This window comes from Pelobates fuscus, chromosome 1, assembly GCF_036172605.1.
Source record: "Pelobates fuscus isolate aPelFus1 chromosome 1, aPelFus1.pri, whole genome shotgun sequence".
Lineage (NCBI taxonomy): Eukaryota > Metazoa > Chordata > Amphibia > Anura > Pelobatidae > Pelobates > Pelobates fuscus.
The window spans coordinates 469,170,491-469,195,269 of NC_086317.1; the positions used below are offsets into that span (position 1 = coordinate 469,170,491).

General features: G+C 44.3%; 1 protein-coding gene across 2 annotated transcripts in view; it reads right to left on the bottom strand.

Moving 5' to 3' along the window:
- The window catches only part of DLG2 (discs large MAGUK scaffold protein 2), a 1,308,393-nt gene extending 1,284,403 nt beyond the window's left edge, over nucleotides 1–23,990 (bottom strand). For both annotated transcript variants that reach the window (XM_063431313.1, XM_063431306.1), the window contains exon 1: nucleotides 23,262–23,990. In XM_063431313.1, coding sequence (XP_063287383.1) covers nucleotides 23,262–23,280 — 19 coding nt within the window. In that variant the 5' untranslated portion in view covers nucleotides 23,281–23,990. The remainder of the gene's footprint in view (nucleotides 1–23,261) is intronic.
- Between the last annotated feature and the right edge of the window lie 789 nt (nucleotides 23,991–24,779).

Below are 24,779 nucleotides of genomic sequence, written 5' to 3' on the forward strand. Positions count from 1 at the left end.
AAGTGGTACTGCTGGGGCATAGCCACGCACCCCTCCTGCCCCCGGCCAGCGTCCGAGCTGGTTCCATGAAAGTTCGAGTTCGGGACCCTTTAGAGGTCACGTCTTTTCCATCCGGCTGAGTGCAGGAGGCTCTGTACGGCTTGCGTGCGTGCTTGTGTACTGTAGGGGTCGGTCGCCTGGTGGCCCTTGTCCCTGGGGAGCGTGGAGTGAGATGTGCTGTCGGCTTTGGCGTTGATTTGCCTATGTGTGACTTCTCAGATCTCGCCTTGCGACGTCGCTTTAGTTCCGCTTGGGGGGCCACATCTGAGGCCTTCTGCTTTGCCCTTTCTTCCAAGGCGGCCCACCAGCGGTTGAAGACTGCCTCCAGACGGTCAGTGAGAGTGCCGTTTTGTTCCGGCGGGTCAGTTTGGTGTGGCCTCTGGCCTTTTGTCTCCGAGGCAAGTGTGTCCGCCATCTTGTTCCCCACAGTTAGGGGATTGCTGCGTGATTGTGGAGCAGAACTCCGGTGGTAGGTAATTCTTAATGCTTTTCGAGTATCGGCACCTGTAGAGGTGGGGACCGGGATAACCCCCACCGGTCCAGAGGGGGGGGATGCAGGGTTCCGCCGCAGGTCTAGCTATGGAGGTCGGCCGTCACTCCTAGCCGAGACCGCGCTAGGCCTCAAGTTTACTGGGTCAGAGCTCCGTGTCAGAATATCTTGTGTTTGCCACAATCAAAGCTCGGGGCATCCCTGGCACCCCTGTGAGTGCTCCAGAGTCGTTTTCCGCTTGTTTTTCTGTAATTAACACCGATTATAGCAAGATTTGTGAGGAGCCCTTGTCCCATGCGTCCGTTCAGCTAGACGGTCAGGCCCCGCCCCCCATATTTACATAATTAAGTAATTTTATTAATTGCAATTGTAGGGATCTGCCTGCCAACCCAGGCCTAAAGTCCAGAGAATTTAATTTTCTAGCACTGTATTTTACCTTGTAACTTTCTATGACACCCTAAAACCTGTACATTTTACGTTTACATTTTACTGTACGTTTTACTCGGCGATGATATTGTCAGTGAAGTGACTTTTTTCGCATTTTTCACACACAAACAGCACTTTTACTGATGATATAATTGTTGTGATATGTTTTCCTGTTTTGAAACACTAATATTTGTGTTCAGCAAAGTCTCCCGAGTATAACAGTACCCCCCATGTACAGATTTTATAGCGTTTTTGAAAGTTACAGGGTCAAATATATGGGTCAAATATTTTTACATTTCATCTCTTTAAATGGATTATAGTACCTTTAGTCCCCTGACACTGTCCCTCATTTGGTATTAAACCATTTTAGAACAGTATTTTAAAACTAAATAATAAACCACAATCTGGCCCTTTTGGAGGTGTGGCTAAGGCAGAGATTACACACTTCCTTGTAATCACACCCTTCACACCATCAGTTGGAGCTCTGATAGGCTAAAAGCAGTCAGCTGACACTCTCAACCAATCACAGCTGCCAATTTCTGCTCAGGCTGAAAAATCCCTCATTAGCCAAAGCAGCACAAATTGGAGGGGCTGCTGGGGACTCTAATTTAGCATTAAAGGAACACTATAGTCACCTAAATTACTTTAGCTAAATAAAGCAGTTTTAGTGTATAGATCATTCCCCTGCAATTTCACTGCTCAATTCACTGTCATTTAGGAGTTAAATCACTTTGTTTCTGTTTATGCTGCCCTAGCCACACCTCCCCTGGCTATGATTGACAGAGCCTACAGGAAAAAAATAAAAAATACTGGTTTCACTTTCAAACAGATGTAATTTACCTTAAATAATTGTATCTCAATCTCTAAATTGAACTTTAATCACATACAGGAGGCTCTTGCAAGGTCTAGAAAGCTGTTAACATAGCAGGGGATAAGAAAATCTTAATTAAACAAAACTTGCAATAAAGAAAGCCTAAATAGGGCTCTCTTTACAGGAAGTGTTTATGGAAGGCTGTGCAAATCACATGCAGGGAGGTGTGACTAGGGTTCATAAACAAAGGGATTTAACTCCTAAATGGCAGAGGATTGAGCAGTGACTCGGCTGCAGGGGCATGTTCAAATTTACCCTGTTATACAGGCGTACACTTACTATTTTACATTGTAGCAGAGTGTCATTTCTTCAGTGTTATCACATGAAAAGATAGAATAAAATATTTACAAAAATGTGAGGGGTGTACTCACTTTTGTGAGATACTGTCATAGTATTTGAACAGACTTTAAACACATTTAAGAAAAAAAAAAAAGAATAGATCAACCCATAGTGTCCCTTTATCCATGATAGAGAAAATATCTAGCAAAAATGACACATTATATAATTTCCAAATTTAACAGTTTACAGCACTACTATTTCATATTTGAGTAAGATATTAAATGTATACAATTTTTTGCTACTTTACAAATTTAGCTAAATGACTGCTGTTTTTACGCTATTTGAATAGCTCCCTTTATGTAAATGATCAGAATATTATTCAGCTTCACACAATGTGATTATAAAACAATCCCCATGGAATTGTGTTTAGAGGAACACTCCAAGCACCATAACCACCGCAGTGCACTGTAGTGGTTTGGGTGCCAGCAGTGCCCGGGTGCCCTCATAGGGTAAATAGTCAAACAATTTGCAAATGTTTTGACAACCTACCTGTGGTTCCGATAGGTAGAGGTCTCAGCGTCAGCCAAGCCCTGCATCACTTAAAGAATATCAGAGAATTGAGTTACGGTATAGCTTTTTCAATATATATAACAAAGATATGGTCAGTATCCTTACCAGTCAATCAATTAATTCTTCATTATAACCCTCTAATCCCAAGGATACAGCATACCTACTAACTTTGGCATCATGTAAAGCAAGTCACCGGTGATAATATGGGGCCGGCCAGTTACACGATTCGGTGCTATCCAAAGGACGGCAAAGCCCAGAAGGGGAGTAGGTCCACTCGTGGAACTGACATGTCAGACTGGCATTAATGCATACCTGGCTGCCTGACAATCAAGTAGGATGGCCCACTAAGAACTCATGTCCTGAGCAAAGCATGAGCAAGTCTAATGTTGAGTTGTCTTCCAGACAGCCACTAGAGGCACTTAAGGCTCCCTAATGGAGTTTTGTACTGTGAAATGACGTCCTCAAGCTTTGCATCAATTGATTCACTTACTTACAAAAAGATAGATAAGTAGTATGGTAAAAAACTAAATGTATTTTTTCAATTCTTTATTTTATTTGGGTTCATATGCAATCATCTATTACAAAAGCCCCCCCAAAAACCAAACCATATTCAATACACAAACAAAATGTTTACAGAGTATTGTCAAGGTAACCAGACCATTATATTCCATAGCCTTTGTTCCATCAACATATCCACGACATAATAAAAAATGTATTCAACTAGAAGCAATTAAAACCAATTACTAAACCCAAAAAAATAAACAATAAAACAAAGAAAAGCCACCACCAAGGGTTCTTGTTCATAAACCAATCTTTTTAGTCATGTGAGATTGTATAAAGCTCCCTGGGCGCTCACACCTTCCTGTTGTATCAATCCCTTCCTCAGGCTTGAGATATATAAAATCGAACCCATTCAGCGCCAGCGAACCACTCCTCCTCTCTGTTTGTGCAGGCCTAATTCACAGCTCAGAGGCGTCTTCAAACGTCTCATAAAAGTTCAGATACTGCCCTCTCGAGTGGTGCGTCTGTGAATTTGAGAAAGTGTCTAAGCTCCTCAGCCGCCATCTTGTTCCTATATCAGCCGTGTTTGCCCCCTGTGTGACTTTGTGTGCTGGAAGGGTTAAGTATGGACATGTCTGGGCTCTTTGCTGCAAGTAGTTTTATAAGAAACTGGTTTATCTATTCAATGATCATAATGTAAACAGGTAAAGGTGGGTTATCACCTTAGGGTGAATGGTCAGAAGTGATTGATTCAGATCTAGACTGAACTGACCATAGTAGGATGAGTAGGTTTAAAGACAACTACAGGTGATACTCGAAAAAGTAGAATATCGTGCAAAAGTTAATTTATTTCAGTAATGCATCGTAAAAGGGAAAACTAATATATGAGATAGACGCATTACATGCAAAGCAAGATAGTTCAATCCGTGATTTGTCATAAGTGCCATTATTATGGCTTACAGCTCATGAAAACCCCAAATCCACAATCTCAGTAAATTAGAATATTGTGAAAAGGTGCAATATTCTAGGCTCACAGTTTCCCACTCTAATCAGCTAAGGAAGCCATAACACCTGCAAAGGGTTTCTGAGCCTTTAAATGGTCTGTCAGTCTGGTTCAGTAGGAATCACAATCATGGGGAAGACTGCTGACCTGACAGTTGTGCAGAAAACCATCATTGACACCCTCCATAAGGAGGGAAAGCCTCAAAAGGTAATTGCGAAGGAAGTTAGATGTTCCCAAAGTGCTGTATCAAAGCACATTAATAGAAAGTTATGTGGAAGGGAAAAGTGTGGAAGAAAAGGGGATGACTGCAGCCTGGAGAGGATTGTCAGGAAAAGGCCATTCAAATGTGTTGGGTGTCAGGGCTCCCCGGTCCGTCGCTGCCCGCGGTCCCCCCTCCTCTTACCGGTCAGCGAGCGGCGTCCTCTCCTCTTGACACGCCGCTCGCGTCCTCTCCTCCTCCTCCCCCCAGCGGCAGCATGTCTAACGCTGCACGCTGGGAGCCGGCACCTATATCAGTACGCCGGGGTCGCTCACGTGACCCGGCGTTAAAGCGACAGTGCAACAATCACAGTGGGGGGTATAGATACCCCCCACGTGTGTTTGTTAATTCTGATTGGAAGTTATCCAATCAGAATTAAGGCAAGGATATTTATACTTACCTTTCCTGTCTCTCAGTGCCCTGTTGTGGTCTTTGCTTTAGAGTATTGATAATGAACGTGTGCTTTCTGGTTACGTACTCCCTGGCTTGTTATACTGACTTTGTGACTTTCTCCTACCCTTTGACCTCGGCTTGTTTCTCGTTATTCTGTTTTCCCTTACTCGGCTTGTCTCCTGACTATTCTGTGTGTGCTTAGCCCGGCCACTCTAAGGTCCGGTACTGCACACTTTCTGTGTGTGTGTCTGTGTGTGTGTTAGCGTGTTGGGTTCCCCGAATCGTGACATTACAACAGGGCCATAATGGAACCTGCTGACATACCACAGCTCCTAGTTAATCAGGAGGCTAGAATGGATGGCTTGGACCACCGTATGGATCAGTTTGCTCAAGCTTTGCAGACCATACTGGCTCGTACTGCACACTTGCAGCCTGCCGTCCAGGAGGCGGTTGCTGCAGTGCCCGAACCCATTGCCACTCCAGTACCCGTTCCTGCTCATGTAGTCCATATGACACCGCCACAGCGCTATAGTGGTGACCCAGCATTGTGTCGTGGTTTCCTCAATCAAATCGACATCCATTTGGTGATGAATCCACGTTCCTATCCCACCGACAGATCCAAAATTGCCTTTTTGATAAACCACCTGTCCGGGAGAGCTTTAGCATGGGCAAACCCCATGTGGGAAAATATGTCTCCTATGTCCTTTGCAGATTTTTTGTCAGCATTCAAACGCACGTTTGATCAACCCGGTAGGGTTGCCTCTGCTGGCAAAGCTCTGCTTAGGGTTCGACAGGGTAACAGATCTGTAGCGGATTATACTATCGAATTCCGCACTCTAGCAGCTGAAGTGGTTTGGAATAACGACGCCCTCGTAACAGCCTTTTAGGAGGGTTTGGCCGCTTACATACTGTATGAAATAGCATCCAGGGAACTGCCTGTCCTTCTAGATGATATTATAGACTATGTAATCCTTATTGATAACCGCATTAGAGAGAGACGTAGTCAAAGACGGCTGGATACACGGGTGTTACCTGCTCTACCCAGTACTGCATTACTAGTGTTACCCGCTCCTAGGCAACCATCCCCCGAACCCATGCAATTGGGTGCTACGGGGTTAACTGAGGCTGAAAGAACGTATCGTAGAAGGGAGGGGTTATGTCTTTATTGTGGAAAGAGGGGGCACCACTGTAATACATGCCCTAAATTACAGGGAAACTCCAGCACCTAAGGCCTAGAGAGGGGTCGGCCTCGGGTGTTATGACTTTGTCCCCTCATGTGTCCATCTCCAGACCATTTATTACGGTTTCTCTTTTGGTCAATAAAACCACTATAAGAACCAAAGCCTTGATCGATTCAGGTGCGGCAGACATCCTTATGGATGAGAACTTTGCCAAAACCGCAGCCTTGACTTTGATCCAAAAGGCCACACCCTTGGCCGTTGAGGCCATAGATGGTAGACCACTTGAGAAATCTCTGGTGACCCATGAAACCCAAGATATAGTTATGTCTGTGGGTGCTTTACACAAGGAAAGGTTAACCTTCCAAATAATTGACTCCCCTACTGCTTCCATCGTTCTGGGTTTTCCCTGGTTAGTTAAACACAACCCAGTACTTGATTGGAGTTGTTTAGACATACTCTCCTGGGGGGAATCCTGTCAACAAGACTGTATGGCCCATGTACGTCCCGTTTGTTTACTTAACGTGCCCACGGCTAAACCACTTTCTGTTTCTGTCCCTTCTGTGTAAGCAGACCTTGCTTTGGTTTTCGAAAAAAGGGAGGCAGATAAGCTACCCCCACACCGTGAGTATGACTGTGCCATAAACCTATTACCGGGTACTATGCCTCCTAGGGGTAAGGTCTACCCTCTTTCTGAGAAAGAAAACCAGGTCATGGAGGAGTACATACGGGAAGCCTTAAGTAAAGGTTTTATTAGAAGGTCCTCTCCTGCTGGTGCTGGTTTCTTTTTTGTGGCAAAAAAGGAGGGCGATTTGAGACCGTGTATAGACTACAGAGCTCTAAACAATATAACGATTAAAAATGCCTATCCGATCCCTCTCATTACTGAATTGTTTGATCGTGTCAAAGGTTCTAGATATTTTACTAAACTAGACCTCAGGGGGGCTTATAACCTTGTTCGTATCAAGGAGAACGATGAATGGAAAACGGCGTTCAATACACGTAGTGGGCATTACGAGTATCTGGTCATGCCTTTTGGATTATGTAATGCTCCTGCCGTATTTCAGGATCTCATAAACGATGTCCTTAGAGATCTACTGCATGTCTGTGCCGTAGTCTACCTTGATGACATACTTGTATATTCTCCGGATTTGCAGACACATCATACTCATGTTAGGATGGTGCTTAAGAGGTTGTTGCAGAACGGTCTTTATTGTAATTTAAAAAAAATGCTTATTCGACCAAACTTCTGTACAATTCCTGGGTTATGTTATTTCTGAACAAGGCTTCAGCATGGATCCTTCTAAATTGGAAGCTATACTGTCCTGGCCCCTTCCCCAAGGACTTAAGGCAATACAGCGATTTATAGGGTTTGCCAATTATTATAGAAAGTTTGTTAAAAACTTCTCATCCATTATTTCCCCTATCACTAAACTTACAAAAAAGGGTTTACACCCCAGGGTTTGGAATCCTAATGCTATTGTGGCCTTCGAGACTCTTAAGAAGGCATTTGCCACTGCCCCTGTGTTACACCATCCTGATCCTTCCCTTCCCTTTATACTGGAAGTCAACGCCTCTGAATCAGGATTAGGAGCAGTGTTGTCACAAAGACAATCGTATGACGAACCCCTCCTTCCCTGTGGTTACTTTTCTAAACGCTTGTCAGAGTCTGAAAAGAATTACGACGTCGGGAACAGGGAATTATTAACTATAGTGATGGCATTTAAAGAATGGAGGTACTTGTTAGAAGGAGCTAGACATAAGATTCTGGTTATAACCGATCATAAAAATCTATCCTATATCGCAGATGCTAAGAGGTTATCCTCTCGTCAGGCTAGATGGTCTTTATTTCTCTCACGTTTTCAGTACATAATCACATACAGGCCTGGATATCGAAATGTCAAGGCTGATGCTATTTCCCGCCAGTACGAACCTGGCGTACTGGCGGCAGTACCTCCACTCCTGAGCCCATTGTACCCACAACTAATATAATAGCTACTACCCGTTTGGTTATTTCGTCTCTTTTTCTTGATGGTATCAAGTCATACCAATACCAAGCACCCTCTGAGACACCTATTGGTAAGCTATACGTGAAAGTAAAAGACAGAAAGAAGTTGTTAACTTTATTTCACACAGCCAAAATGGCTGGTCAACCAGGGGTTACCAAGACTTACAAGGGTCTCTTCCAACAGTTTTGGTGGCCCTCACTCAAAAAAGACGTGGTAGATTATGTGCAGGCTTGCCGTGTCTGTACACAGTGTAAGTCCCCTAATGTTAAACCCCTGGGACTCCTTATGCCCCTATCTGCAGGGCCGGATTAAGAGCACACTGGGCCTGGTGCTGACAATTATGATGGGCCTAATTACGGAATCTTATCGACCAAAAACATTAAAACAATCATACCTCCCAAGCGTCATGTATCTTATGGAGATGGTGCTGGAGGGTAACTCATAGGATGCAGCTATAAGAAAACACATACTCTATGCTAATCTCTCTCTAATTTATATCTTTCATCTTTCAATTAAATCCATAACCCTAACAGGAGTGTCCAGTGAAGCAGGCAGTCAATGGGCGGGGTAAAAGGGTGGCCACTGGTACGAATCATGTGACCAGACCTGCCAAAAGGGGAGAACATGCCCAAAAAGGGGGCATGCCTGTCCAAAGAATTTGAAGGACAGCCTGGCATGAATGACATTTAGACATGAAGACAGCCTGGCATGAAGACATTTAGGGAAACTGGGAGAAATGGGGACACAGACACTGGGAGAAATGGGGACATTGAAACATTTGGGGACACTAAGACACTAGGGACACAGAGACATGGGAACACAGACACTGGGAGACTATGGGACACTGGGAGACTAGGGGACACTGGCTGGGAGACAGACACTTGGGGACACTGGGAGACATGGGGACAGTTGTGGACATAGACATGGTGACACTAGGCACACAGAGACATGGGGATACTGAGACACTAGCGACACTGGATGGGGACACTGGGAGAAACAGCGTCCCCATGTGTCTCAACATCCCCATGTGTCTCAGTGTCCCCAAGTGTCTCAGTGTTCCCAGGTCTCCCAGTGTATGTGTCCCCATGTGTCTCCTAGTGTCTCAGTGTCCCCATATGTTCCCTAGTGTCTGAGTGTCCACATGTGTCCCCTAGTGTCTCAGTGTCCCCATGTGTCCCTGTTGCCTTCCCCCCCCCCCCCCCATCCCTCACTTATCTGAGCTGTAGAGCTGCTGTTTGGACTCTGTGCTGTGTTGCTGGTCCCCACGGATCAGTGAGTAGTACAGAGAGGCAGGGATAGGCATAGACATAAAATACTAGACGCTGCATTGACTGCTACTTCCTGTTGGCGCTGATGAGCCGCGGGGCCGCCATCTTGGATCGGTCACAGTGTGATCTGCAGCATAGACATATATATAATATATATGTCTATGATCTGCAGAGCAAGGTCCTCAAAGTAAACATGGTTAGTCTTAAAATCCACCTGGAGGGTGTATAGATCCAGTAGCATGATGTTTAATCCTGGGATATTAAATAAAATTAACTGACATTTGCTGCTTTAAGACCTCTGTGGTTATTTACGTTATCGACTAAGTTTACTCAATACATTGAAATTATTTGAATTTCCAGATTGAAACTATGCGTTGCATTTGGATTTAGGTTTGCTAAAATTAAAAGTTTAGTGAACTAACCCCACAATCTATCATCTTAATATACATGTTTTAAACTGGGACTGGATCCTGATTTGTAATGTATTTACTTTTCACCTATTTTTAACTAATATGGATTTTGGAACTGTGCAGAATAAAATGTAGATATTTACAACTCTTTATTATTGTGAGCTCTGTCTTTTGCACTTTGAAGTCCGCATGGAGATAGCATAAAGAGAATATTTACTAAAGTGAGATTTGTCACTAAGGCAAAGTAAATTAAAAAAATTAGGGACAGAAGTCCTAATACATAGACATATAATACCACACCGGGTGACCGGCCTAAAATGGCGCCCGCATTTCATGGCCCCCCGAGGTCAATGCGGCGTCTAGGTATTATATGTCTATGGGGATATGCTGTAACTTCCTATCCCTGTAGGGGTCCACACACAGTGACCCCTACTGGCCGGTGCTGGTATTGCAGAGTAATCTCCACTTATTCTGAGAAAAATACCTGCATTTGTATTGCTAGTATTACTGCAATACCGGCACGGCCAGGCAGTCTCAAATACCGGCTGTGCCAGTAAAATACCAGTCAGGTGGCAAACCTAAGAGTAGTGTGTGTGTAAAAAAAAAAAAAATGTAAAAAAAAAAAAAAAAAATTGTTTTTTTTTTCAATGGGCCTATTCCATGGGCCTGGGCCTGGAGCTGCAGCTCCATCAGCCCCTATGTTAATCCGGCCCTGCCTATCTGTACCCAAGAAACCGTGGACACACTTATCCATGGACTTTATTGTGGATCTTCCTTCATCTGATGGGCAGACAGTAATTTTGACTATAATGGATAGGTTCTCCAAAATGGCGCACTTCATTCCACTTAAGAAGCTACCTTGTGCGGTTCAGTTGGCTCAGGTGTTTGCCAAAGAAGTGTTCCGCTTGCATGGTATACCACAAGATATCGTATCTGACAGGGGCCCTCAGTTGGTCTCTCGGTTTTGGAGGGGCTTTTGTTCTGAGATGGGGGTCTCCTTATCGTTTACTTCCTCCTATCATCCGCAATCTAATGGAGCTGCCGAACGAGCAAATCAGTCTGTGGAGTTGTATTTACGCTGTTTCACGAATGCACACCAGGACAACTGGTCCCATCTCCTTCCCTGGGCTGAGTTTGCCAGGAACACTGTGTCTCATTCTTCTACTGGCGTAAGTCCTTTTATGGTGGCTTATGGGTTCCAACCCGCTGTCCTTCCCGGTGTGTTCTCCGACAAGGGAATGCCCGCTTTGGACGAGCACCTCGCCTCCTTACGGAAGATGTGGGATCAGGTCCATGCTGCTCTATGTCGTGCTGCTGCTACTCAAAAGAGATTTGCTGATCGTCGTAGGTGTGCGGCTCCTTCTTATGCTCCGGGTGATAGGGTTTGGTTGTCCTCTAGGAATCTCCGCCTTAGGGTTCCCTCGATGAAGTTCGCGCCCAAGTTCCTTGGTCCCTATAAGGTGTTGCGTAGGGTGAATCCTGTGTCCTACTCCCTGGCCTTGCCCCCTTCCATGCGTATACCTAACACCTTTCACACCTCCCTTTTGAAGCCCTTGCTCTGTAATCGGTTCTCTGGGTCTCTCAGGCGTTCCGATGCCCTCCGCGCGGTCTCTAGTGACTGTAACGGATCACCTGGCACCCCGACTGGGTACCTCCGTTAAAGGATGCTCCTAGCGTTTTCTGAGGACTCCAAGCACTCTGGCAGACACCACAATCACCGAATCTGAGAAGCATATGAATCCTCTCAAGCCTCTGAATGCTGTAGACAGTTGAATAGGAACCATACGAATAGGTTTTCAATCCTAGCAGTCAAACTGGAACAGCATGCAATAAATCCTCCCCCAATAATGAGACGACACTTCACTTTGAGGGTTAAACAGGAACTCTGGACTGGCTCATCCAGCCTGGCTTTTATTTCCATCTCACACATACAGGCCACACCCAGGGGGAGGCATAAAATAACCAATGACATAGATGTTACCTCCCACACATCCCCTCCCCTTAGTGTGACACATAATCCCATTATTCATACAGTTTAAAATATACTTTTTACACAATATTTATAACTTCAAAACCATACATCACATTCACACAAAATTACACATCCACAATCAATCCATTCAGGGGAACAACATATTAAAAAATGGCATGGATCCGACCAGGGGTTCAAAAGTTACTAAAAGTATCTTTTGTCCCTTACTAGCCGCATGGCAAACCGGTTTAAACAGGTTTTACATAGGCCTCTATCCTGGAGACAAAGAGGAAAGTAATCCAATTATCCAGGGCTAGAAGCAGACTTTTTATCCATAACACACAGACATTTCACATATCCCCAGATAGCTGGGATCTGAGCGCGCAAAACTACCGAATAGCGCGCAGATCCTATTCACACAGTACAATTGCCATGGAGCTAAAGTCTTTCCCATAGTCTTTCATTATATGAATAGGCTCCATGGTATAGCTATCTGGGGTATCACCGCTCACACAGGGCCACAATCACTGGGCAGGAGGCTAGCAACCAGGCTTCTCCAGGGCCCAGTGGCGAGGTTGGTTTCGCCACAGTGACGTATATGAGGTGGCTGCTCTCCTTGATTCTCGTTTCTCTCGAGGTCGGTTGCAGTATCTGGTTGATTGGAAGGGTTACGGACCTGAGGAGCGGTCGTGGGTTTCTGTCTCTGACTTGGATGCACCCTCTTTGATCCGCTCCTTTCATGCGCGGTTTCCTTTGAAGCCTACGGCTTCCCGCCCTCTGGGCGGTCCTCGAGGGGGGGTTATGTCATGGCTCCGCGGGCAGCGGTGAGGGGAGGCTGCAATCCTCTTGCAGCACTCACCCTCGGTCCGTCGCTGCCCGCGGTCCCCCCTTGTAATGATATTGATGTTACAAAGTTTTGGAGGCCAGTAGCCAGATCAGCAATGTTTTCTGCCAGAGGTAGCCACTCGTTACCCAGGTGGTTGAGCCCCTGAGCCTTGAGTGGCCTTCTGGTCTTAAGCAGAGATGGGAGACTGGACCAGAGAGATGATAATCGTAGTGAGGCAAGCCGAGGTCAGTGGGAAGGAGAAGCAGCAAAGTCAAAACGGTCCAAAATCAGCAACAGGTAGGAGAAACAGGAACAAGCTTGATTAGAGAGTACAGGAACCACAATAATCTGGCAAAGGTACAGAGACAGGAAGTGGCTTTTATAGGCCAAGAACCAGACATGACCAGACACAGCTGAAGAGACTTGTCAGGGTGGTGTAGTGGTAAGGAAGAGGTTTAGCAGCATGTAAACCAGGGTTCGAAACCCAGCAGAGTCAGTTCCTCACATTACTCCCACCTCTACAGGCGCAGCCTCTGGATGCCCTATTTCCTGATTTAGCAGGGTACTGTGCATGGAAAGACTGAAGAAGATCAGGAGCATGAATATTGTCCACTGGTTCCCATGATCTCTTCACCATAGCCTTTCCAAAGAACCAAATATTGAAGCTTGTTGCGGAATATCCTGGAGTCAAGAATTTTTTCCACCTCGTATTCATCTTCACCATCCACGAGGACTGGTGGTGGGGCAGGCAGGGCTCGACCAGGGAAAGTATTTTCATGAAAAGGTTTAAGCAGTGCAATGTGAAACACTGGATGTATTTTCATGGAATCTGGAAGTTGCAGACGGAAGGTGACAGCATTGATCTGAGCGATGATCTCAAAAGGTCCCATGAACTTTTGACCCAATTTATGAGAAGGAATCCTAAGCTTAAGATTCTTTGTTGACAGCCAAACCTTGTCACCAACATGATAAACTGGGGCCTCCTTTCTATGCCTATCAGCAGCTCTTTTGTAACATTCCTGAGCCTCCGAAAGAGTCTTCTTCAACAGTTCTTGGGAATCTCGTAAGGCGGTTAGCCGGTCAGTGACTGCAGGAATGGAAGTAGTAATTGGGAGACTCACGAGAAAGGTTGGATGGTAACCATAATTAGCAAAAAATGGGCTCAGAGAAGTGGAGCAGTGTTGGGCATTGTTATAAGCAAATTCCGCCGTGGGTAGAAAATCCAGCCAGTCATCCTGCAGGTAACTAATATAGCACCGCAAATATTGTTCTAACGTCTGGTTGGTTCGCTCTGTCTGTCCATTACTTTGTGGATGAAAAGCTGACGACAGATTTACATTAATACCTAGAATAGAACAAAAATATTTCCAAAAATGAGATGTAAATTGCACTCCCCTGTCAGAAATTACTTCATCAGGCACTCCATGCAAGCGAAATATTTCCCGAATAACTAGGTCAGCAGTCTGTTTAGCTGAAGGGAGACCACGAGCTGGTATGAAATGACTCATCTTAGTTAACCGGTCCACAACAACAAGAATGGTAGTGTGTTCCTTAGAGGGAGGTAGTTCCACAATAAAGTCCATGGAAATAGATCCCCAGTGACGATGAGGAATAGGAAGAGGCTGAAGCATGCCAACAGGGGATGAGCGAGGAGTCTTATGTCTGGCACATACATCACAAGAGGACACATACTTCTTAACATCCTCATAATATTTAGGTCATGGTAGAGACGTAAAACGTCCAGTCGCACTGATTCTGGAACAAACAGACGTTGTTGAAAAATCCAAAACCCATTAAGCATGGTCATATGAAGATCACGAGGAGGATTACGAAAAACTGGATCATCAGCGTAGCCCTTTTTAATGCGAGACATTAGATCAGAAGGAAAGGTAACTCCTAAAAATCTACTCTCAGGCAAGATGGTGGCTTTGGTTACTGTAGTATGGAGGGGGTCAGCTATCCTAGACAAGGCATCTGCCTTGCCATTTCTGGAACCAGGGCGGTATGAAATCAAAAAATTAAACCTTGAGAAAAATAGGGACCAGCGCGCTTGTCTGGCTGACAGTCTCTTAGCTGATTGAATACATTCCAGATTTTTGTGATCTGTGAGGACAGTAATTGGATGGGTGGCTCCCTCCAAGAGATGTCTCCATTCGGCAAAGGCAGCTTTTATAGCCAAAAGTTCTTTTTTCCCTATGTCATAATTTCTTTCTGCTGGTAACATCTGGCGGGAATAGAAGGCACATGGATGTAACAACATCTTAGGTCCAGTCCTTTGAGACAGTATAGCCCCAACAGCTGAATCAGAAGCATCTACCTCTACAGTAAATGGCAATTCTGGCTGAGGATGTACCAGGATAGGGGCAGATGTAAACAGAGTCTTTAATCTGGAAAATGCAGTGTCAGCCTTATTGGACCACTGAAAAGAAGTCCCTTTACGTGTAAGTTCAGTGATCGGTGTAATAACGGCAGAGAAATTCTTAATGAAACGCCTGTAAAAATTGGCAAACCCCACAAATCTCTGAATATCTTTTTCATTCTTGGGGATGGGCCAGTCCAGCACAGCTTTAATTTTACTTGCGTCCATACGTAAACCTTTAGGAGTTATTACATATCCCAGGAATTGAATTTCTGTTTGTTCAAACTCACATTTTTCCAGTTTAATGTATAGGTGGTGGGTACGAAGGCGCTCAAGAACAATGCAGACCTGTTTTCTGTGATTTTCAAGATTATCAGAAAATATCAGGATATCATCCAAATATGCCACAACAAACTGATCCAGGAGATCCCGTAGTACATCATTGATTAGATGCTGAAAAGTTGCAGGGGCATTACAAAGCCCAAATGGCATTACTAGATATTCGTAATGTCCGTACCTGGTTCTGAAAGCTGTTTTCCATTCATCATTTGGTCTTATGCGAACCAGATTATATGCCCCCCGTAGATCAAGCTTCGTAAATATTTTAGCTGAACGTAGTCTCTCCAGAAGTTCAGGAATGAGAGGCAAGGAATAGCGGTTTTTAACAGTGATTTTATTAATGTCCCTGTAATCGACACATGGCCGTAGACTGCCATCTTTCTTTTCTACAAAGAATATAGGAGCTCCTGCTGGAGAAGTAGATGGTCGAATAAAGCCTTTGGCAAGATTTTCTTGTATGTATTCACGAAGTGCTTTCAATTCAGGCTCAGAAAGGGAGTATATACGGCCAAATGGGATAGCAGCTCCAAGTAGCAGCTCTATGGGGCAATCATAAGGCCTGTGAGGTGGAAGCTGATCAGCATTCTTCTTATCACAGACATCTGCAAGATCCCGATATTGTAGAGGAAGCTTAGTTAAGTTTGTATCAACCATTTCATTAATTGTTGTGGCAACAGTTGTTGCCTTAGAGGGTTGACAATTTATTAAGCAGTGTTCTGAAGGAAAGGACAAAGTTCTAGTCTTCCAATCAATCTGTGGGTTATGCAGAGCAAGCCAGGGTATACCCAAAATCACTGGAAACTGTGTTGAGGAAATTAGGTGGAAAGATATAGACTCATGGTGATTCACTTCCAGCATCAATTTTAAGGGCACAGTCTCATGTGTAACCGGGCCTGACGTGAGTGGAGAACCGTCTACTGTTTCCATTAACACAGGTGAAGATTTAGGGATAGACTGAATTTTATTTCCTGCTGCAAATTTGATATCCATAAAGTTTCCGCCTGCTGCAGAATCTATCATAGCTGTAGTTGAAATTTTATTATCACCATATTGCAAAGTGATAGGCACCACCAAATGAGGATGTTGAGTCATCATACCCTCTTCACCCTGAGCCAGAGAAAACAAGGGTTGTGTGACAGAATCCAGTTGGTCTGAAATCTGGGATTGGTGTTGAATCTGTGCACCCTCAGCAGTCATAGCTATTGTTCTTTTAGACTTGCTAGGGCAATTGATGGCATAATGCCCTGCACTACCACAATACAGGCATAAATTGTGAGTGCGTCGCCACTGTTTTTCTTCATTGGATAATGACCCTCTTATTAGATCTACCTGCATAGCCTCAGGTTCAGATTCTGTAGGTGTTTGTGGGGTCGGAGTAGAAATTCTTGAATAGAAAGTAGGAGTAGCACTTGGTTTAAAAGAGCCCTGTCTTTCCAATCTTCTTTCTGAAAGTCTCCGATCAATACGGATAGCCAACCGCACAAATGCATCAAACTCAACAGGAAGATCAACACGAGCTAACTCATCTTTTAAAGCTTCTGAGAGACCCCTTCTGAAGTGGAACCTCTGGGCTGATTGGTTCCAAGTAGTATCAGCAACCCACTGTCTGAATTCAGCAGCATATTCAGCTACAGAGCGCCTCCCTTGATGTAAATGAAGGAGAGTGGCTTCTGCTGTAGCACAGCGATTGGGGTCATCAAAAACTAGGCACATGGCCTCAAGAAAGTCTTTTAAATTTCCCAAGACTGGACTGTCCTGTTCCAGAAAAGGGGAGCCCCAAGCCAGGGCTTCATCTTTGAATAGGGAGAAAATAAATCCCACCTTCTCTCTTTCAGATGGAAAACGGTTAGGTAACATCATAAAATGCAAACGGCATTGATTTAGGAAACCCCTAAATTTTTTGCGGTCTCCTCCAAATTTTTCTGGTAGAGGCAAGCGGGCATCTTGTGCAGGTGTAACAGTAGTAGCAGCAGCAGCAGCCGCAACATCATGTGCCCTGTAGCTGGTAAGCTCACCATGCATTGATCGAACTTCATTTTGCAGTTCAGCTACCTGATCCTGCAGCACTTGAATGGTCTGTGCATTAAAAGCAACCTGCTGGGCCAATGCAGAATCTGATCCGACGGTCTCCATGAATGGGCCAGATTATTCTGTAATGATATTGATGTTACAAAGTTTTGGAGGCCAGTAGCCAGATCAGCAATGTTTTCTGCCAGAGGTAGCCACTCGTTACCCAGGTGGTTGAGCCCCTGAGCCTTGAGTGGCCTTCTGGTCTTAAGCAGAGATGGGAGACTGGAACAGAGAGATGATAATCGTAGTGAGGCAAGCCGAGGTCAGTGGGAAGGAGAAGCAGCAAAGTCAAAACGGTCCAAAATCAGCAACAGGTAGGAGAAACAGGAACAAGCTTGATTAGAGAGTACAGGAACCACAATAATCTGGCAAAGGTACAGAGACAGGAAGTGGCTTTTATAGGCCAAGAACCAGACACATGACCAGACACAGCTGAAGAGAGAGGTGTAGTGGTAAGGAAGAGGTTTAGCAGCATGTAAACCAGGGTTCGAAACCCAGCAGAGTCAGTTCCTCACACCCCTCCCCTACTGGTTGGCGAGCGGCGTCCTCTCCTCCTCCTCCCCCCAGCAGCAGCATGTCTAACGCTGCACGCTGGGAGCCGGCACCTATAACAGTACGCCGGGGTTGCTCATGGTGTTAAAGCGACAGTGCAACAATCACAGTGGGGGGCATAGATACCCCCCACGTGTGTTTGTTAATTCTGATTGGAAGTTATCCAATCAGAATTAAGGCAAGGATATTTATACTTACCTTTCCTGTCTCTCAGTGCCCTGTTGTGGTCTTTGCTTTAGAGTATTGATAATGAACGTGTGCTTTCTGGTTACGTACTCCCTGGCTTGTTATACTGACTTTGTGACTTTCTCCTACCCTTTGACCTCGGCTTGTTTCTCGTTATTCTGTTTTCTGGTTCCCCTTACTCGGCTTGTCTCCTGACTATTCTGTGTGTGCTTAGCCCGGCCACTCTAAGGTCCGGTACTGCACACTTTCTGTCTGTGTGTGTGTTAGCGTGTTGGGTTCCCCGAATCGTGACATTGGGGACTTTCACAAGGAGTGGACTGAGGCTGGAGTCAGTGCATCAAGAGCCACCACACACAGACGGATCCTGGACATGGGCTTCAGATGTCGTATTCCTCTTGTCAAGCCGCTCCTGAACAACAAACAACGTCAGAAGCGTCTTACCTGGGCTAAAGAAAAACAGACCTGGTCTGTTGCTCAGTGGTCCAAAGTCCTCTTTTCTGAGGAGAGCAACTTTTGCATCTCATTTGGAAACCAAGGACCCGGAGTCTGGAGGAAGAATGGAGAGGCTCACACTGGAAGATGCTTGAAGTCCAGTGTGAAGTTTCGACAGTCTGTGTTGATTTGGGGAACCATGTCATCTGCTGGTGTTGGTCCACTGTGCTTCATTAAGTCCAAGGTAAACGCAGCCGTCTACCAGGAGATTTTGGAGCACTTTATGTTTCCTTCCACAGACTAGCTTTATGGGGATGCTGACTTCATTTTCCAGCAGGACTTGACACCTGCCCACACTGCCAAAAGCACCAAAGCCTGGTTCAATGACCATGGGATTACTGTGCTTGATTGGCCAGCAAACTCACCTGACCTGAACCCCATAGAAAATCTATGGGGCATTGCCAAGAGAAAGATGAGAGACATGAGACCGAACAATGCAGAAGAGCTGAAGGTCGCTATTGAAGCATCCTGGTCTTCCATAACACCTCAGCAGTGCCACAGGCTGATAGCTTCCATGCCACGCCGCATTGAGGCAGTAATTGCTGCAAAAGGTACCCAAACCAAGTACTGAGTCCATATGCATGCTTATACTTTTCAGAGGTCAGATATTGTTCTACGTACACTCCTTGTTTTATTGATTGCATGTAATGTTCTAATTTACTGAGATTGTGGATTTGGGGTTTTCATGAGCTGTAAACCATAATCATTGCACTTATGACAAATCACGGCTTGAACTATCTTGCTTTGCATGTAATGCATCTATCTCATATATTAGTTTCCCCTTTTACGTTGCATTACTGAAATAAATGAACTTTTGCACGATATTCAAATTTTTCGAGTATCACCTGTAATTACAGGGTACTGTGTTTTTATTGCATACATCGAGATACTGATCTTTTGTCACTATGCTGTTCCTGGCACGTACGCTGTGTTTTTTAACTGTATATAAGATATGTGTTTTTCATATAGAGGAAGGGCAGTCTTCTTTGACACTCTCCTTGTGCACAAGCAATAAAGGAATCTCTGCTTATTCAACTCTTGTGTGAAGAATCTGTGTTTAACGTTATTCAGCGTTTCACACGTCTTTTAATAGTTTGAATTTGCGAAACGTCCCGTCCGCTCTTGAAGTGACCACCTCATCTAGGCGGCTCCATTCTTGTACTTTTTGGTGGTACAGAGATGACATGGACCAATCAGAAGCCAATTAAGCCCATAGAATGCTTGTTTGGGCCCTTATTCGGTGTCATATCATGGTTCCTACCTTGATATATGTATAGTGCTTAAAGGGACACTATAGTCACCAAAATAGCTTTAGCTTAATGAGACAGTCTTAGTGTATAGATCATGTCCCTGCAGTCTCACTGCTTAATTATCTGCCATTTAGGAGTTAAATCACTTTTGTTTCTGTTTATGCAGCCTTAGCCACACCTCCCCTGGCTATGATTGACAGAGCCTGCATGAAAAAAAATGGTTTCACTCTCAATCAGATGTAACTTTTTTTAAACGTTTTTCATCTCCTGCAATCTATCGCCAAATCCTGTCATTTCCATCTCAAAAACATTGCGCGCATCCGCCCCTACTTAACACCAGATGCGACTAAGGTGTTGGTCCATTCCACTGTCCTTTCTCGCCTTGACTACTGTAATCCACTTCTCAGTGGTCTTACGTGCTCCCAACTTGCGCCGTTACAGTCCATAATGAATGCGGCGGCGAGGCTCATCTTCCTGTCCGCCCGCACCTCCCATGCCTCACCCTTCTGTCAGTCCCTACATTGGCTCCCTAAAAAATATAGAGCTCAATTTAAAATTCTGGTTCTTGCTTTTAAATCTCTACATAATGCTGCTCCCACCTATCTATCCTCCCTCATACACAAGTATGTCCCGTCTAGGCCCTTACGATCTGCTGAAGACTTACGTCTATCTTCTGCCCGTACTCCCACCTCTGATGCTCGCCTTCAAGATTTCTCGAGGGCTGCACCGTTCCTGTGGAACTCGTTTCCCTCCTCCGTTAGATGCTCACCCAGTCTCCACTCCTTCAAAAAATCGTTAAAAACACACTTCTTCATAAAAGCGTATCAATTAAACTGTTAATAGCTCCCAACTGATTCCTCTTCTGCAACTGTCACTAGTCTAATACTATCCTTACCTTTTGTGTCATTTTACCCCACTCCCTCTAGTATGTAAGCTCATTGAGCAGGGCCCTCAACCCCTCTGTTCCTGTGTGTCCAACTCGTCTGGTTACAACTACATGTCTGTTCGTCCACCCATTGTAACCCCTTAAGGACACATGACGTGTGTGACATGTCATGATTCCCTTTTATTCCAGAAGTTTGGTCCTTAAGGGGTTAAAGCACTGCGGAATTTGACGGCGCTCTATAAATATCATAATAATAATAATACAAAGAAGGGGTATTCAGTGTCATATTGTTTACTTCAAGTAAGTAAGCCATTGTCTTGTTAGATTTATTTAGCATATAGACATGCTATTCAGTAAGGCATTGTTTCCCAATTAGTGTTCCATGGAACCCTAGAACAAAATTGGGGTTCCGCTGCATTTTGCCATATCCAAGATGGCCGCCGCTACTTGCTGTTCCCGGAAGATCAAAAACAGCAGAGATCGCGGGAGCGCAATCTTAAGCCTGCCTTGCCCTCAGCACGCCTTGCTGTCAGAGCCCGCGCTAGCACCCGCCATGCCATGAGCCAGCCACTTAGCTTGGCTGGGAGAGAGCCTTCAGCATCCTTTTCAGTCATGTTGTGAGATCTGTATTTTTCAAAGTGTTTATTTTTTTTTACCAATAAAGAACTGGTTAAAGCAGGTAACTCTTCAGAGAAAAAAAATATTACTACTTCTTTCTCAGTTTCTATAAGTGCCGAACAAGTAGAATATACAAGTAAAAATCCAGAAAACATGCGCGAAATAGTTTTATCTACTGTTCCTCAAATAGCAGAGACAAGTGACAAGTCAAAAAAAGAGAAAAGCACACAATGCTAGCCAATCTTCTTCTCAAACAAAGATGATAGCTACTTGTCATTTGGATTCACAAGTGCCAGAAATAAAAATATACCTCAAGCACAATGCTTAGTTTGCAAGAAAATATTGCCAAAGAGTTCGTTAGCACCTGCTAAATTACGTCGTCATTTTGAGCAAAACCACGCAGAGTACAAAGAAAAAGACATTGCCTTTTTTAAGCGAAAGCGTCAGGAGTATCATAAGACTAGACTGTTTATGAGCACAATATTTGAAAATAGTAATAAAAAAGCCACTTATTAAAAGGTTTGTGCTACGGCGCAAATTTGTTTTCCAGGGTTCCACAGGAAAAATTAATTGGGAGCCCTTGCAGTAAGGTGTTATCTGTCAGAAATTCAGAGTGAATTTCAAAGTCCCTGGCATGGAGAATTGTTCCAAATGTGATATTCACATAGATTTGCCAAAAATTCACACTTAAGTAAATAGCGCTGTCAGAAGAGATACCAAAAATACATCAGATTACTGAAAATATGCAACCATATTTGTTTTGAAAGCAGCATTACCCCAATAATAATTATTTTATTGAAGTTAATTAAGCTCTTTTATTCTCCATACTGTATCTATTAAATTACCGTTTCAGATCACTTTTGAAATCAGAGTATTTTTTTTATATACTGCATTAGTGATTCTATTGACACAGCAATGCATGCAACCAGCTGGGACTGATGAGTCTCTTTTCTCAGCAATAATAAAATCAAGCTATTACAAAGAACAACAAAATGTACATGTGTGAACACATCACTTGAGTGTAATTTGCATGTTCAAACAAAGTTGAACATAGTCACCTGAACAACTTTAGCTTAATTAAGCAGTTTTGGTGTATAGAACATGCCCCTGCAGACTCACTGCTCAATCCTCTGCCATTTAGGAGTTAAATCCCTTTGTTTATGAACCCTAGTCACACCTCCCTGCATGTGACTAGCACAGCCTTCCATAAACACTTCCTGTAAAGAGCGCCCTATTTAGGCTTTCTTTAGTGCAAGTTATGTTTAATTAAGATTTTCTTATCCCCTGCTATTTTAATAGCTTGCTAGACTCTGCAAGAGCCTCCTGTATGTGATTAAAGTTCAATTTAGAGATTGAGATACAATTATTTAAGGTAAATTACATCTGTTTGAAAGTTAAACCAGTTTTTTTTTTCATGCAGGCTCTGTCAATCATAGTCAGGGGAGGTGTGTCTAGGGCTGCATAAACAGAAACAAAGTGATTTAACTCCTAAATGACAGTGAATTGAGCAGTGAAATTGCAGGGGAATGATCTATACACTAAAACTGCTTTATTTAGCTAAAGTAATTTAGGTGACTATAGTGTTCCTTTAATGCAAACAATGTATGGAAGAATGCTAACACAAAACTTAGCTATACATCAGAATGTACATTAATGTGTGTTCAGTTTTTATGGTGTGTGCATTAAACCCACCAACATAAACTTCAACTTGTGTTATAAATGCACAACTATTATTTCAAATCGTAAACCATAAATCTAACATGATAAGGTCATTCGTGAATGAAAATGGGTCATTGTTTTGCAATATGATTAATCATTACCTAGACATAAAACATTAATGTAAAACTAAAAGTAATTCTAAAATAACACACATTATAAAACACTAGACAGAGAATGCAGCATGATTGTAAATACACAGACAATATGAAGGATGGGGAATATGAAACTTTCACATTAAGTTTTAATGTGCATCCAAGGATATTGGGATGGAAAATAATGAGATTTCATTTGCCCACCTTTCTTATTCACTGGCATTCTTAATAATAATCTTCAGACTGGCACTGGATGTTAGGGGCAAAAGATGTCTAAAACTGTGTTTTTAACAGCCTGGTGTAATACAGAACTGTAAAAGTTAAGTTCCTAGAAGCCAAGTAGAATGCAAATAAATGTATGTGCAAGTATCTCCAGTTGATTGGAATGTATCAGAATATCAATGTATCCAAACAGGAAGAAAACAGCAGGCAGGGTTACATTTGTAAATACAATTTACTAGATCTGGGTTTCTGCCACCTTAGAAAACGAAATATAAAAAGAATGCCATCTGATTATAATACAGCTCCAGAAAGAGGTTTCAGAGATACATTGCACACAGGATGACTGTTAATGTTCAGTTCATTAGCTGAAATATCCAGCTTTTATTCCCCTCCTGAGTGGCAAGTTATTTGCATGTCCAGATTCCAGTTTGTTTACAGTACTTCCCTGAACAATGCCAGTCTATGTGGGCAGGATTTTCTGTAGATTCCCAGTACATTGGTAGAGTGCCCTGCAGCCCCTTCTACAGAGTGCCAGTCTGCACAGAGCTCCCTCCAGATTGCCAGCCTATGTGGGCAGCACTCTTTCCAAAGTAATAGTCTATTTGTAGGGTCCAGGTGTACCTCCTGCAGAGTACCAGTCTGCACAGAGCTCCCTCCAGATTGCCACCCTATGTGGGCAGCTCTCCCCCCCAGAGTAGGGTCCTGCTGTACTTCCTGCAGAGTGTCAGTGTGCTCACGACTCCCTCCAGACTGCCAGTATGTGGGCAGCACTCCCTCCAGAGTAACAGTCTATTTGTAGGGTCCAGCTGTACCTCCTGCAAGGTGTCAGTCTGCACAGAGCTCCCTCCAGATTGCCAGCCTATGTGGGCAGCACTCCCCCCAGAGTAGGCTCCTGCTGTACTTCCTGCAGAGTGTCAGTGTGCTCAGGACTCCCTCCAGACTGCCAGTATGTGGGCAGCACTCCCTCCAGAGTAACAGTCTATTTGTAGGGTCCAGGTGTACCTCCTGCAAGGTGTCAGTCTGCACAGAGCTCCCTCCAGATTGCCAGCCTATGTGGGCAGCTCTCCCCCCAGAGTAGGGTCCTGCTGTACTTCCTGCAGAGTGTCGGTGTGCTCACGACTACCTCCAGGCTGCCAGTATGTGGGCAGCACTCCCTCCAGAGTAACAGTCTATTTGTAGGGTCCAGCTGTACCTCCTGCAGGGTGTCAGTCTGCACAGAGCTCCCTCCAGATTGCCACCCTATCTGGGCAGCTCTCCCCCCCAGAGTAGGGTCCTGCTGTACTTCCTGCAGAGTGCCAGTCTGCTCAGGACTCCCTCCAGACTGCCAGTATGTGGACAGCACTCCCTCCAGAGTAACAGTCTATTTGCAGGGTCCAGCTGTACCTCCTGCAGGGTGTCAGTCTACTCAGTGCACAGCCTGCCAGCCTGTCTGAGCAGTATTTAGATGCATTTCCTGCACCCTCTCTCCCCCCAGTGCCAAGCAGCATGCAGTGTGCCAGG